Here is a 16,233-nt window from a genome sequence, read left to right on the forward strand (position 1 = left end):
GTTACAGCCATAAAAAGCAAATAGAATGAAATTACGAGAAATACTTTGGAAAAATTGATAAATAATATACTTCGTCGCTTACTAGAAGTTATTAAAGCCAAGGGCTATCAAACCTCTCATTAATTAATTTAAAATTTATTATTTTTTATGTTGAGTATCTCATAGAAATATTCAATGTCAATTTAATTACCGTTATGATGAAATACAAAAATTCATTATTTTGAACTTTGTTTTATTCGTTGTTTATGTTTATACATTATGTATCGTCTCTATTATTGTTGTGACAATGAAATAAATGTTTTTGTCCCTAATTCAAATAGCATTTACATTTACTACAAATTTTTTATTTTAAATTTCCCGAAAGTGTAAATATCAACTTAAATACCGACGCGAATACACTGTTTTCCCTCAAATCATGAGATTCCTTCCGAACGCACACCTAACTACAGTAATTTCTCCCTAATTCGCGTTCAGATTGTGCCCAAAGATGGATATTTTCAGGAGAGGAAATGCGATTATTCGAGCCTTGCAGCTCGTTTTTATAGTTATAGATTATCAACAACTATAAAAACGAGACGGAAGGCTCAAATAATCGTATCTTTTCTTCTCAAATTGTCCACTTTTGTGCGCAATGTGAGCGCGAATTAAGAAGAAATTACTGTAGATTTTTTCCATCGTACATTCAAGAGATTCGTACCGAATCACAGAACTATTAAACTTGAAGTGATGTCCAGTATTCTAATATCACTAATGGTAACGTCACGTCAAATTGACTACATGATTAACTGATGAATTTAAAAATGGTGAGTTGATGTCAAATAAACTCCATATCAATAATAGTGACTTGACGTCAGTCTAACTCCATAACTATAGTGATACCACTAGCGATACGGAGTCAATTTGAAATCAAGTCACCATTAATTGATACTGATTCAATTTGACTTCAAATCACTACTATTGGTACTGGTGTTAATTTATCTTCAAGTCACTATTATTGATACGAAGTTAATTTGGCATACATCACCACTAACGTTAGGAGTCAATTTGATGTACGTCACCATTGTAAGGTTAACGCTCGCAGAATATATTAGAAAACATGAAAGGAAATTATACAAGAAGAAAGTCTTGTGAATCTTTCCACTCGGGACAATAACCCATCACATTTTTGGAAAACTCTTATCATCAGGATGTACTAACAAAAACAACCGCGGATGATTTTCTAAAGTCCTCTATATCTATGACCGGTGACAGCTTTAATGACTTCAACCTACACCTTTTAAAACGCAATAATTTTCTCAAAATTGAACCTAATGACTTGCATGATGAAGGAACTAGTCTACTACGGCGTTAAGTTTTGTCACAATCTTGTTTATCGCTTATTATACAAAAGAACATGCGCAATAAATAAACAAAATTTATGTTTCTACTTACTATAAGAAGTGCTTTAATATATGAGAAAACAATTGATTCAATAATACTATCATAAACAATAAAAAGGAGCAATAATTTTTCTAATAATATCGTGGCCGAATATTAATGCGAGTCACTGTATATGTGTGCTGAAAATTTGATCAAAATCTGTTAACCCAGAGTCAAGCTACAGACATTGAACGATTTTAAAAATTGCAAATTTTTAATTTTAATACAATTTAGATTGCAAAAATCGTGATAAAACTGCGATTTTTGCTATCTTTAATTTGTTGTAATTGACAACAACGTGATCCGATTTCGATCGAAGTTTTTCAACATCCATCTAAGTTATCCTGATCTACGAAAGACATTTTTTAAATTCTCGTTATAGGCTCAGATAAAAAATTAAAAAAACGAGAGATTTTTATTTTCTTGTCATTCCAAGTAATAGCAAAATTAAAAAGAAAATCATTTCAGTCATCATCTAGCAGACTAGTCTCTCTATCATTTAAAAAAAATTCGAATTATTTAGTTATTGCGTTTTAAAAGATGTACGAACGCTTTTGTGGACCACTATATATTATAATAGTGATCTTTCTGACTAATTTCTAAGAAATTTTAGCCAACATTCACTTCTTATTAAAAAGTTATTAACTAAACAGCAATGTAGATAATAAATCGAGATAAACCTTGCATTTCAAAGAGATATCTCCGATGACCTTGACTTTGAGATATGTTATGAACGTTGCTCTCTTGAGCAACCACCAAGAGCTTCTAGCTGTCGCTTGGTTTTTATTAAACCGTTATTATCTAAACAGAAATTTACATAATAAATCGATAATGCACGTAGGTAGAATATATTATAAACAAATGTTTAGAATGTTCTTCATCTCGGGTACAATTTCGTTTTAGTTTCGTTTATCATCTGTATTACCATCGAGCCTTGCTTCATCTCGTCTCACACGCATTTCCAATATCACTTTATTTATTGTCACTTGTGTGATTATTATTGATTTATAATAACTCAAGAAGTAAGAGAAGATGGAGTTAGAATTTTGAAAAGACGTCTATAATCCATGATCTTAGATGCGCAGTCTAAGAAAAATGTTATGAGCGCAGACAATTTACAATTTTACCAGTTGCTTTCTGTTTGCCACAAATTTTATGATCACTTGTTTAGGAAATTACATCGAAGTGCTTCTACTTCCGAAAACTGATATATGACGTTTAAAAAAAGTAGATGATGCTGATCTACAGGAACTTGCTTCTGGATTTCGTACTCTACGGACAAGTTGCATAATTGTTTCATCTCGTTTAGAGTTCGCTAACTCCATCTCCGGTCACATACATTTTTGTTTCAAACCGAGATGACAACACCTACAAATCGAATTGCTCACGAAACTACGAAAGTGTTTGGTCGCACGTTCCGGAATAAACCCTCTTCCCTCTATGTGGTCTCGTTGGCCAACTTCTCGTCTCTGCACAGAACACGCTGTTTCAATAGCAAACCTCTATTTTGAACTTTCGATCACGACACTACAAATTGTACTATTTGTTATACTGTGGCTTGTAAGGGACCACCAACTAGATAAAGGTATTCTGGTCAGTCGTATAGGTTCGTTAACAATCTGCACATTTTGGTCGGTGGTTTTAGCTCTGTCGGTGGTTTTATTTGCCACGCGTGTGCGGCGAAACGGTTTGGGTTGCCGACCGAAATTAAATAACGTCGGCGGATGATGCATAGTATAAGTGCATTGCAATTCTAAAATTTTCACAATATTTGCTTTTTTTCGAAAATGCGGTTCGTAGGGTAAATTGTCAATTGCTGTGCTCATTAAAGTGATGTCCGAAGTTTCCGATAAATTAAATAGCTATATCGCATTTCTTAAAACAATTCAATTATATGTTGATGTCTTTCGGATAAATACCAAAAAAAATGTAAATTAAAATATACAGGGTGACCAATTTAAATTGATCCAGTCAAATATTTTCGAAATCGTCGATGATATTAAAAAAATTTTCAAGCAAAATTTGAATGGTTTTCGGGGGCTCGTAATCTGATATTAATAAGGTTTTTCTAAGTGAACGCGCTGAAAACATATGAACGTCATCTTTAATTTTTCAATGGAATCATGTATTTTTTATTATAGTAGGCGGTTCAGCTCGTAATTCTCTTCATAAAAATACCAAAGCATTTATTGCGAAAAATCATTGGTTTAGGAGATATTTGAATTTTAGTATCTTGAAGAGACCGTGTAAATCTTTGCATTCAGGCTGGAGGTCGTATTTTTGAACACCAACTTTAGATAGATGAATGCTAACACTATGCATTACTACATTTCAAATATCTTCTAAACCAATGATTTCTCGAAAAAAGATACCTAGTATCTTTATGACGAGAATGTCGAGTTGAATCGATTTTCAAATTCAAATATTGAAAGGTATCTTTTGATCGCTTTGATCAGAATAGTGGTAGATCAAAATATTAAAAGAAATCTCTTGACTCCTATGGTAAAAATAATGTTAAATTAATCTTTCCATTTAAAAACGTTTAAAGATATTTAAAGACATTTAAAAGAGATGTCTTTGGTCAAATTAGTATTGTGTGAAACTATTAAAAGGTTATTTTTTGATCCCTTCGGTACAAATAATATTAAATTAAACTTTTCAAAGTATCTTTTGACTCCTACGGTAATAATGTTAAATTCTTTTTCAGAGGTGTCTTTGCTCCCCCTAAAATGTTAATATTTTAACGGCCAATTGATCAGTTTTATCTACTACCGCAAGCAAATTTCACGTAAACACAGATTTCTCTATTCGTACAGAAATAAATCCGATTAATAACGATAATGTACTTTTCACTTTACTCTACGATCTAGTTAGCTGCGTTAACCACGTCTCACGTTCCACCAGGTCTCGTCTCGAGTCCTGGAACACGAGCAATAGCGAGCGCTCAACATGCCATTTAAGTCTCTTTATCGGTACACGACACGAAAATCGTACTTCAATAGTTGGGATGCTTAACCTATCAACCTTCTCCAAGCATTAAGCTCTATTGTTGCAAACTGCTATAGTTTGCAACGTTCACTACCACATGATATGCGAAACCAGACGTTATGTAGACGTGGATTTACCCTTCCTGTGTACAGAATTTTATTATTTTCCGCAAGTTTCTCCCATATTGTTACATCGCAATTTGTAGCTAAAAAGACTAATTCAAGTTTATAAAACATGAATGAAGATACATTTTTATTTGATTGTTGCCTCGGTTGTGCAATGTTATGAATATTTAAAAAATTTCACTGCATTTTGTATCATTCGAAAATCAGGTTAAGCAGAAAATACGCATCGTTTCATATTATAAGGTAACGGTTATAGTTTTAAACAATTAGAATAAACTCAATTTTATTCAATTATCTTTAGATAACTTATTCCATTGCATATTCTATACAGGAAAAACATACATTATCCTAACCTTGACATAACCTTGAGCCTTCCTCGAAACGGAACAAACTCTCTACTAAATCCAATAGAAGTATTTTTACAATTTTACGCAACCTGTTCAAGTTGTTACGGATAGACTAATCATTATGCAAAATAAAAATTATATAATCCAATTGTGAGGAACAGAAATAAAATAAAAAAATGTATTCTTCTTCTAATAATTTTAACGAATTAAAGAAAAGGTAACAATGTTCTGAAAATTTTCCAACGTATTTACGGTTTGGTATTATTTCTAGTTATATTTATATATTGTTATTTATTTCTAGTTATGAGTAGACTGATGTATTTGTGGAACGTTCAGATTTTTAATATACAAGAAAACGCATAAATTGACGAGGTTAAATAGCATTTTTGCTTTCTTTTCGCAACGAGCGATATTTCATTTGACGAAGGAAACTTTTTTTTAAACCTAATTTCTGTAAAATAACGTATGAAAATAAAAATTTGTATAAACATCCACAGTCTAGTTATGAGATTATTCGTTACAAGTTCTTTTAAAAGAACTTCCCGCGAAATAAACAGTAACGCTTTGCATCGACAAAGCGTCAGCCTTTTAAATACAGTCGATACTTTCAAACGTTCTATGCAAATCGAGAATTTGTAACTCAATCGCTAAATGTTTCTTTTTTCTAGTTTGTAGAACGTGAAACCAGCAAACGCAGAAAACCTTTACAAAAGCATCGATCTCATGCGACAACACAGTTCCCAACGCAATAGTATTTGTGTCCGCTTGGAGAACGACGCGACGCGACGGTTTAAAATGCAGACACGAGAGAGTAGAGGCGGCCACGATCATGAATCTTAATGTTTCGAAGGCAAATTGTTACTCGACCCCCTATATCCACCGTAGCCGTTTCCGCAGTAAGAAGCTTAATGGTTCCGCGGTTGTTTCAAAATCCAGTAGGAACCGATGCGACACGACGTGTCGGTGCTATGAGGTCATCACGGCAAATCGACTCAATTGTCGAAATTTATAGTCTCCTGAAACGGCAGAGTGGCTGCTATTTTATTCACGTTAACCCCGAATCGCTCACAGTTTATCATGGGCCGCAGCTATTGCATCTGCTGTTGATAGAATTCTCATTTTTTCAGATTTATGTGAAATCGCGTAAAATACATAATTATTTAAATAATCATACAGATCACAAAAAAAGCAATAGGGAACCAACTAAATATTAAGTTGTATTGTATTGATGATAATTTCATAAATATAAGTGCAGATATATTAACTTTTTTTTAAATTTATTTCGCACAAAACTTTAAAAATTATGTAATATTAATATAATAACCATATTAATTGAAATTTTATTATTTAAATAATTATGTGTTTCGCTAAATACATTGTAACGAATCACCTACTAATAACAAAAATAAGAAGAATATATCATTCTAATTGACAGAGTTATACAGAACCGACAAATCTCATCATTTTTAAAAGTAGACTGCAGATTTTATGTATTTATGAGAAAAACAACTAGATCAAATGCAACACAATAGGAACATTCAAAGAATCTAAAAATATTCTTGCTCTATTTCCAATTCAATTAAATGATTAACCTCTTATGTGACTAGCTCCTGTCAGTCACGTGTAACGCACGCATGTTGCTCGATAACATTTATTAAAGTCAAATATTGTGTATGCCATTTTATTTTACTATTTACTTTATTATACTTTTCTAACTATGGAACAACTGGAAAGAGGTTAAGGAGATCAGGAAGGTAAGGAAAGAAAATTAATGTCTGCATTCGTGCAATTAATGCAGAACAGGGAACATTAATTCAACGATTTAAACCCTTGCCATAACATTTTCATCAGAGTTACGACGATTAAAAATTCATTGCTTTGTAAGAATTTCTTGGATGAAAAGGAAATTTTATATTTATTGTGTGTCTACTTGAATGCCTTTTATTTATTTGATTTCTCATATTTTATGATATATTGAGGACAAGAGAACAGAATTTCGTTCCGATTTTTAAGTTTTAAATGAACAGAATAACGTTTATACTTAACAGGTTCATTACTAGAAATTTCCAACCTGTGTGATAACGCTGAGCTGAGTACGAAACAAATCGTCTTAAACTTGAGTTGAGAACCTAACCCTGACTTATTCGTCTCTTCAGCCAACCACTTGTTTGAGTAGAGACAAGTACTATTAGCCACTCCTCTAATTTGTCTTCGTAATCTCTTGTTCGTCTTTATTCCCTATAGCATTAGAAGTGTTTCATGGATTTGATATATTGATAGAAATGGAAATTGTTTATAACTTTATCAGAGAGCTGAATATTTTAGTTTCTGAACAATCTGTTATACAGAGTGTTTAAAATTTGGATGACATTGTTCTTTTATTCCTATTTGTTTGTTAATCTGCTAACCGACAGTAAGTAAATCAGTATTAAAAAGTATTAAAAAATAACGCGTCGATGATAATATAAGATTTTGTCAATAGACTCTGTTGCTTTTGTAAAAAGGCAAGAATAGAACCTAATCCATACTAAAATTCATTTCAATGCCGCCCTATGAGGTACGATGCATTTTTGATTATTGTCTTACTTATCGGGAATAAAAACTACATTTAAAGGGCTAAAATAGTCACGTGACTTTACGGATTCAGCAGGCCGGTATCTCCTGTGCAGATTTCATTACAGAAATGGTATTATCTAGAGATGTTATTATCTAGCTGATTGATAAATACGAGATGGAGCCACCGGCGTTTTCTAGTAAAGGAATGGAAAAGAAACTCAATTTAAATATGTAACATCTTAATAAATAACGCCTTAATAAGTAACCACATCTTAATGAATTATTGCAGATCAAAAATTAAAAAAACTAAACGAAGAAGTGAAGCTAATTCGAGCCATGCGTAACAATTTTGAACTTAAATTATTTAGAACTATCTTACATTACTCTTATACGTTTAATTATGCGTGATTACGCATATGCATTTTTTCAAGCTGTCTCTTTGATGTTTTATATCATGTTCGATATAAAAGCTAAGCCCATAGCCAGTGCAACATAAACTACAGGTATCACCACATCCCAATTACAACAACACAATCACGTAATAGTTATAAATGAGATTTGTGAAATAATTTAAAACAGGCTTAACAGTAAACCTGCCGAGTATTAAAAGTGACGAATATGTGTTGCTCTGCAAGAATGACAGGATTGAATTTATTTAGATTTTTCACACGCATTTACAATGCGTACTTGGATTAAGCAATTTATTCAATCATTTCCTAGGAAAGAGAGTCTTTATAATTCCAGCAAAATGTAGAACCGGCCATTTTGACCGGTGATGGTAGGTTTAGTATTACGCTTGGGGTGACACCTGAACAAAAATGAAAAAGAGAAGATACATTCGATAAATGGTGATCCACTCGCTGTTTTGATCCTTTCTCTTTCGAAGAGAATTTCCCATTGAAAAATATTCTTATATAAAGACAAATCTTGGGAAGTGTATACCCATCATTTTGTCAGTAACTGTGTCCTCTACTTTTATCGTGTCGCTATAGAGTCTATCTCCTTAAGGACTGTTTTCACCCTTTCAACATGGATAATCCATGATAAAAATATTGCTTGTCAAATATTTTTCCAAGAACTGCCTCTCACGTAAATTTGATCAAAATCGGACTAAAGATTTTGTATATATCATATTTTTTGAAGTAACACATAAAGCTCATCATTATTCATCTATTGCGTTATCTTTCAGTCAAAAACTTTTAAAGAGTATTTGTAAAATACAAAATTATAATTATGTTTGAGATAAACACAAAATCATTAAAATGTTTAAATTTTAACGCACAAATTTTGCACACATCATTTTCTGAACATGTGTCATAGTTTAGTGAGGTAAGACCAGTAAAAATAGAAAGTCGGACATTAGTACCATTCTAATTGACGATCACATTTGGGAAGTTTCGCCGAGTGTAACATTCGTCGCGAATTAATTCCTGTAATGCACAGCCACGAGAAGTACCGATCACATCAGTGGAAGAATATTCAATACGAAGGCGCAACGTGTGAATTCTAGATTGGCTTCTAATACTCCAAAACGATTTCGAATTTCACGATATTATCGATTCCCGATATGCGTGGATTGTGATTGTCAAGGATTCGCGCGAAAATATAACGGTTTCTGTTCCTAATTCTGCACCTGAAACGAACCTGTTCCATGCTACGATTGACAGTTCCCGTGGTGTAAGGGAAATAGCATGTGCCATTCGACAGGTTCTATTTTCATTGCATCTGTCATGCGGAACACCAAATCGTGACTAGCAAACATCATCGGAGAAGCTGAATCGATGAGTGTGCGAATCATATAAGCCATCGCATAGAATTTGCTACAGTGAGTATTGATAATATTCAGACACTTTTTGAAGCGTGGCAACCTTTTCTTAAAACTGAACCAAATGACTTAAATTTATCTGACGTGTTAGACTGACTGGTTTACTAGACAATGAGCAGACAATTTTTTTCAAAAATTGAAATTGTTTGGAATTGTATTCGAGTTTTGTTGATTACTCTCCCTCTCTCTCTCTCTCTCCCTCTCTCAAAAGTGAAGACAAAAGTGAAGAGGAAGATCTGATAATTGAAATGTGAAGTAGCATGAGATCTGTTTGTGCAACTTCTAAAAATATGAATTTCACTAAAAATCTTATAAAAACAATTCTTAAATATTCAGATATAAAAATTAATACAAATAGTCTTCTAAAATATTGAATATTAAACCAAAAAACCCTTCCATTAAATCAAATGGTGTACGATTTAATTCAAATAATATACTAATTAAAAGTATTAGACAAATAATAGGAAAAAGAATAAAAATAAATGTATCTATTTCTTGAAATCTAATAAAGAAAACCTTTCAACTGTTATGATTAAATTCAAAATAATTTAACTTCAAGACAAACTGACTGAACGACAGGACAGATAGCCGAACTGAGTCGCGTCACGATTGTAGTTCAGAATTATAACGTTCACCCATTAGACGCGGCACGCAGCTATGCGGAACTCTCGTGCATGGGTCGCCTGCCCCCGCTTCTTGTGTAGCCTCTATTTTACCGTGAACACTGGTCCAGACACGCTAGGAGCCCCCAAGCAGTTCCTTTGATGTATCATTTCCTTAGTGAACAGTATTCGTTGCTACTCCTTAGAAAAAAAGTGCTCCTTAGTTTTGTATTTCTATGTGTAATGCGCGCATTTTTCCATTTCATATTTACTCTAAACCTAACTATAAACTTCATTAAATTTCACGCTTGAAATTTCTAACAATAATCACATAAAATACGTAAAATGTTAAAATTTGAAAAAGTAGCTACCCATGTGATAAATTCTGAACGATGTAACGAAAAATTACGTGATAAGAGATAACAGTCATTACGATACCATTATATCCTGCCTGTTTTCTTCCCATGCGGGCTGACATTAATTTGGGATTAGCTGAATCGGTCTCAATTAGGAACTCTCATTTGTATTCCCTGTCGATCCGTTTCAATTTTGTCATTAGCAAATGCCTGGGGTACTGTTAGATCTCTCACGAATAATTGACCTTCTAGAATGTGGGTAAATGTAACGAAAAAAATTCTTTGTTCGCGACAATATGCCTCTAATAGCCTGCGATAATCTTCTGTAATTAATTCCCAGGATTTCCCAAATATAGCGACGATGTAAAATGGTGAACTCTCTCAGTTAATGTTTTACCAATCTATTAAGTATAATATTAAAATATAAAGACGAATTTCTACACTAATTTCACTTTAATATATATTAATTATTTTATTTTACTTAAGAATAATAGTTTATTTAACAATATTTGAATATGATTCAAATTCTTTCTGTTATAATTTCTTTTGTTACAGAAGTACTGATAATCCCTTAATTTCTCTACGCGATATAATGACTCTGTGACCAGATTTAAAAATATAAAAGAAGATAATAGCCGTAGTAGCTTTGAAAACATTTCTGGAATTCAAAACAATATCAAAATTAAGGAATTCAAGAGAAAAAGATAACAAAGACAATTCGTTGATTTGCCGTTACGAAAATACAATTATTTCAGAAAAAGATGTCAATGCTTTGAATCAATACAATGTAACATATTTTATTTAAATCTGAAATTCCGACATTTATAAAATTATTCAAGAAGTGTGACAGCTGCATAAACAAAGTATCAATAACGAAAATAAAAACTGTTGTATGTATTAACATAGCACAATTTCAGAAGAAAAGTGAATACAGTAAATTCTCCCTAATTGATGCTCAAAATTGTGCACAAAAATGGACAGTTTGGGAAGAGGAGATACGATTATTCGAGTCTTGCGGCTCGTTTTTATAGTTACACATTATCAACAACTATAAAAACGAGCCGCAAGACTCGAATAATCGGATCTCCTCTTCTCAAATTGCCCATTTTTGTGCACAATTTGAGCATCAATTAGGGAGAATTTACTGTATATTGATAATTCCTAATATCTACAGGAATCATTGAGTTCATTAATTTTGTTCCTTATACTATAACGAGGAAAGCTAACAATATTCCTTCTATCTCCTTTAATGCATACTGCAATTAATTTACGGTCAGTTAATGAAAATTCGAAGTTTACGTAAAACAGCTTTCATTAGTAAATTGTACTACATTAATTAATTTCATAAATTAAATACTATTTCCCATCATATATTTCGTAACGTAAAATAATCATGTCCACGAGAATGAAAATGAAGGTATTCATGGTTTATGAGATTTTCTGTAATGTAAACCGTTTGGTAATAATGTTCTGTAATTAATTATAATGTAGAAAATGTATTATGTGAATCATTAGTATTATACTATGTTTTATGTTTTCGTTATTCATACTCGAAAATTATATCAGAATTACTCTTTGAAATCATCTTATCGTATGTTTTTTTTTTAATATTTCAGTGAAATAAGATTATTCAATATATTCATGCAGCATAAATTTATTCGCTTCTTCTTTTCGTTATTATAATATTTGCACGAATTCCATGTTTCACTCTAATCATGCACAGATGCACTGATCATGAAACTATCAATGTGCAGACGCGAGACCACATAAATCGTGTCATTCGCAAACTGCTTGTAATAGCACTTTTAATATCAGTAAGACAACATTCGCCTTAAGACAAATTTCGTCAGCTAAACTAGCTACACAAATGCATTCAAAACTAAGAACGATTCATTTTCAAGAAATATTATTTAAACTAATCTTGCGCTTCGATTCATGGAAAGATTATAAATGATTCTCAAGGGAAAAACTCGCAATGTTTCCCAGAAAAGTGATTTTCACAATTTTCGATTCATCGAGAACGACAGGAGTATCAAATAAATAAACATAATTAAACAGTCATTACTTACCATGGATTTTGCGAAATACGATCCTAACTGCAATGGAATACTCGTGTTTGCTCTGGCATCGTTGCAATCGGATAAGGGATGGTATTTAATTAAACGTTCGACAGATCAACTGTACTAAATTCCCTTGATCGTGATAGGTGGCAGTACCTCCATCTCTGGAACAATTGAACGTGATACATCGTCGTTTACTTCTATTATTGAATTGCTATTGGAACGTTCGATATTAGTCGCACGTTTTCGATTAAACAATTGATACGGTATCAAAACATCGATGTGTATCATGTTTATTACGAAATAAAATCAGATCAAACGTAATATGATTAAAGACGCGACATTTTCTACATTTTTTTCTTAATAAAAATTACACTTCTTTAGTCATAGAAAGACTGCAGACTTTTATGCGAAATAAAACTTGTCTACATTAATTGTGAAAAACACAGACAGCTTTGATAAGGACGTCTTTCCTGTTTTAATAATAGTACTTTATTTATTAATGCTTTAAGCCAGATGATTTATTTAGGAAGCACAGGATTGTTATACGTACATTGTTCAAGGAAATTATAAATTATTCTACGGTAATGAGTTAAAAATAGTGTAACAATATTCTTACATTCTTCTAATACATAAAATCCACAGTCTAGTCGCAAGTAAAAACTGATTTGATTACTTTAGTTTGAGTACTTTGATTTGATTTGATTACTGCAATTAAAAATTTTTAATGAAACATTTCTCTCATGAATATGGTATTCGAGAATTTTAGCTTTTACAATACATGATGAAAAAGTTAGTTGAGCTGAATTTTAACTTGGTAATTTATTCTACTTACGACGGTTCTAGTGGAAATGGAAAGAATATCCGTAAAATAGTGAATTCCTTGCGCAGAATGACTCTGCGTTAATCCGGGCCAGTGTTGGCAATATTTAAATAAATTATTGTTGTTAAAAGTAAAAATAATTATTTCTTGTTTGAACAAATCTAAATAAATTGTTGAAACTAATATAATTAGTTAATCCGATTTGTACCGTAACACTATTGAAATATGGACATAAAGAGTATATGTTTCATCAATTTTTATACTTGTAACATTTGTTAAAATAAATGCGACAGGTAGAATTGCTCCAATTAAAAATTAACAAGTAAAACCCAAAAATGTGAAGACAATAGAGAAATTCAAGAATATTGCTATTTTATATATATAGACTTGTCACAATCATGAACAAAAGAATTCATTTTTATTTACATTCTGCTTCACGCAATTGTTATTATATTATTATATTTTATTATCATTATTATTTCTGTTTTTTGTTGCAGTAGTTATGACGCAATGAAAGGAGAAGAATGCAGCACGGCAAATGAGGCTAGATGAGCCCGAACCTCAAGAAAGGTGCATGCACAGATTACATTCAGGTCGTGTACGAATCGCCGAAGCGCACATCTCTCAGAGAAAACACAAGCGGAAACAAGTACGTGTGTGGAACAATACGCGGCCCATCCTTGGCCCGCCATTTTGGCGGCATGATCCTTTGGGCCACTATACTATTCCTTCAAGGAGCTAGTTTCGTCGGTAAGCTATACGTTACCGCAATTACATACGAGATACAGGAGCAGACCAAAGTTGTTCAACAGTCCTCGCAAAAAGCAAGACCAAATATAATAATATATATATATATTTATATTTTAAAAAATTACACACAGAAAATTATAATTCAAACACGAATATAACGGGAAAATGTGCGAGTTTTACTTTTTATTATTTTTTTCTCATGTACCAAACCGTTGGATTGGTCGCAGTTCATCCGATAATATGGTTCTACACAGTTGGCCTCCGAGATCACCCGACCTAACCCCATGCGAATTCTTCCTTTGGGGATTTGTGAAGGATCTTGTCTTTGTACCACCTTTACCTACAAGTGTAAATGAACTGAAAAAACGCATTTGTGATGCTGTACAAACAATTACCAGAGATACATTACACCGTGTTTGGCAAGAACTTTCATATCGCAATGATATCATACGTGTAACGAAAGGAAGTCATATTGAACACTTGTAAACAAAAACTCACACATTTTCCCGTTATATTCGTGTTTGAATTATAATTTTCCCTGTGTAATTTTTTAAAATATAAATTTTTGAAATCGGATGATTCTTTCCGGGGAACCCTGTATATAAATATAACCACTGGCTAAGGGCAAAGCTACGGGCAAATGTCTTAGCGGAGTGGGGCCACGTGTCTAGATCATTGGATTTATGACGATTGTTCGATGCTCATTCTATTTCACTCAATCTCGATGTAACCTACAGTCGATCTCTGTCACTGTCTTCAGCCAATAACGCATCGTTACTGGTGGGGAGTCCTATGAGGAGCTAAGGAAGGGGCATCGTTTCCCTCGGGAGTGGGGCCTAGAGCTCGCCGATCGCTGTCTGCCCTGAGTTGAAAATCGCTGCCCGTACGGGCACTGTTAAATAGCTCTGGAGTAGACCAAGCACTCAATCTTCACCTAATGTTCTGCGTACATATTCCATAGAGATTTACGTAGCATGGTATAGATCAAATCGAATATGTGCGAATCATGCTACTACCGATTTCAAAGAATGACGCAATTTCACTGCCTAATCACACGCACACATAAGTGAAAATTACATCGTACACGTTGTATTAGTCATTATTAGTTGCAATTATGATTAAATATAATTCTCTGTGCTGTTGCTCAGACCCTTTGAGTTACACTTGGGCACACGAAAGGATTCGAGCAACGAACATGAAACCTCAGATTTCAAAAAATCTTAACTAAAAAGAGTTGTTAGTGTTTCAAGTTAAGACTCCTTCATTCTTTAACGTCATGTTACTATAGGTTATTGGATTTGTCTTGATCTTTGCTATCATCATATAATGATAGAAATTTGTAATCCTATTTTTAAAAAGCATCGATGACCTTGAAATTTCGAAAAATAAGGCCTTCAAGGAAAAGCTATTTCCATCGCAATATGTGTCTCTTCGAACCATAAAATCTATTCCTCTAGCATTTTTGAGTATCGTTAATGATAACGAAGATATTGCTTTGTGAATCACCCTGTACAGACAATAAAATTAAAACTTTCTGAATATCAAATTATAATCCAATATATGAGATCTTATTTTTATTAGAATGGTTTAAGAAAACAACGTAGAATAATTTCAATCGTAAAAGGATGAATTTGATTTACAAAGAGTTGAATTTCATTTGTCAAAAGACAAATTTGATTTGAGGAAGATGAACTTCATTCGCAATAGGAGAATATAATTCACAAAAGGATGAATTTGAGATGCGAAATCTGTGTACATTCCTTAAACCTGTACAAAGAATTCTTTGTGAATCGCTTCATTTTCGTTTTTATCGTAGGATAACCTCAATTTTTTAAAACAAATTTTATTCAATGGCGTTGACTGAGAAAATATTAATTATTATTTTTATACAAGTTAATATGTTTCTCTTTTGGCGATGTCATTGCTAAAAGAATGGTTTGGAAACTTTATTCTGGAAAGATGAATTTCAAAGATAAATTCCGTGGAGGGTCATTTGTTCTCGTCAATGATGAAATGCGCTTTCGCGCACTACTGCAAGATTGATCCTTTCCGGGTCGTATCATTCTGTGTAGAACCTTCAGTTGGCATTTTGCGAGATTTGAAATGTGTTGAAATTTTAGCCTCGAACAAAAATTAATCTATAGTTTACTTAGTACTAAGATACTAAGATATCGGTTTACATTTTCGTCGGTTCCGTCAGCGGGCAACGACGGTGATGTAAACTGTATATAGTAGATACCGCGATACATCATCACCGGTACCATTAGATATACATCGTACCCTGACTGTTTGGGGGTCCCAGCGTCACGTATACAATGTGAAACGCGACAAAGAAAACGTCTCTGATTGGTGGACAAGACGAACCCAAAAAGGGTATAAAAG

General features: G+C 32.8%; 1 protein-coding gene across 18 annotated transcripts in view; it reads left to right on the plus strand.

The window, feature by feature from the left end:
* The window catches only part of LOC117219502 (uncharacterized), a 326,730-nt gene that overhangs the window by 164,344 nt on the left and 146,153 nt on the right, over positions 1-16,233 (plus strand). For 16 of the 18 annotated variants that reach the window (XM_033469869.2, XM_033469946.2, XM_033469054.2 and 13 more), the window contains one exon: positions 13,599-13,851. In XM_033469869.2, coding sequence (XP_033325760.2) covers positions 13,650-13,851 — 202 coding nt within the window. In that variant the 5' untranslated portion in view covers positions 13,599-13,649. The remainder of the gene's footprint in view (positions 1-13,598; positions 13,852-16,233) is intronic. The other 2 variants (XM_033469142.2, XM_033469233.2) reach the window with 1 other exon arrangement.

The sequence above is a fragment of the Megalopta genalis genome, chromosome 1, assembly GCF_051020955.1.
Source record: "Megalopta genalis isolate 19385.01 chromosome 1, iyMegGena1_principal, whole genome shotgun sequence".
In the NCBI taxonomy this organism is placed as follows: domain Eukaryota; kingdom Metazoa; phylum Arthropoda; class Insecta; order Hymenoptera; family Halictidae; genus Megalopta; species Megalopta genalis.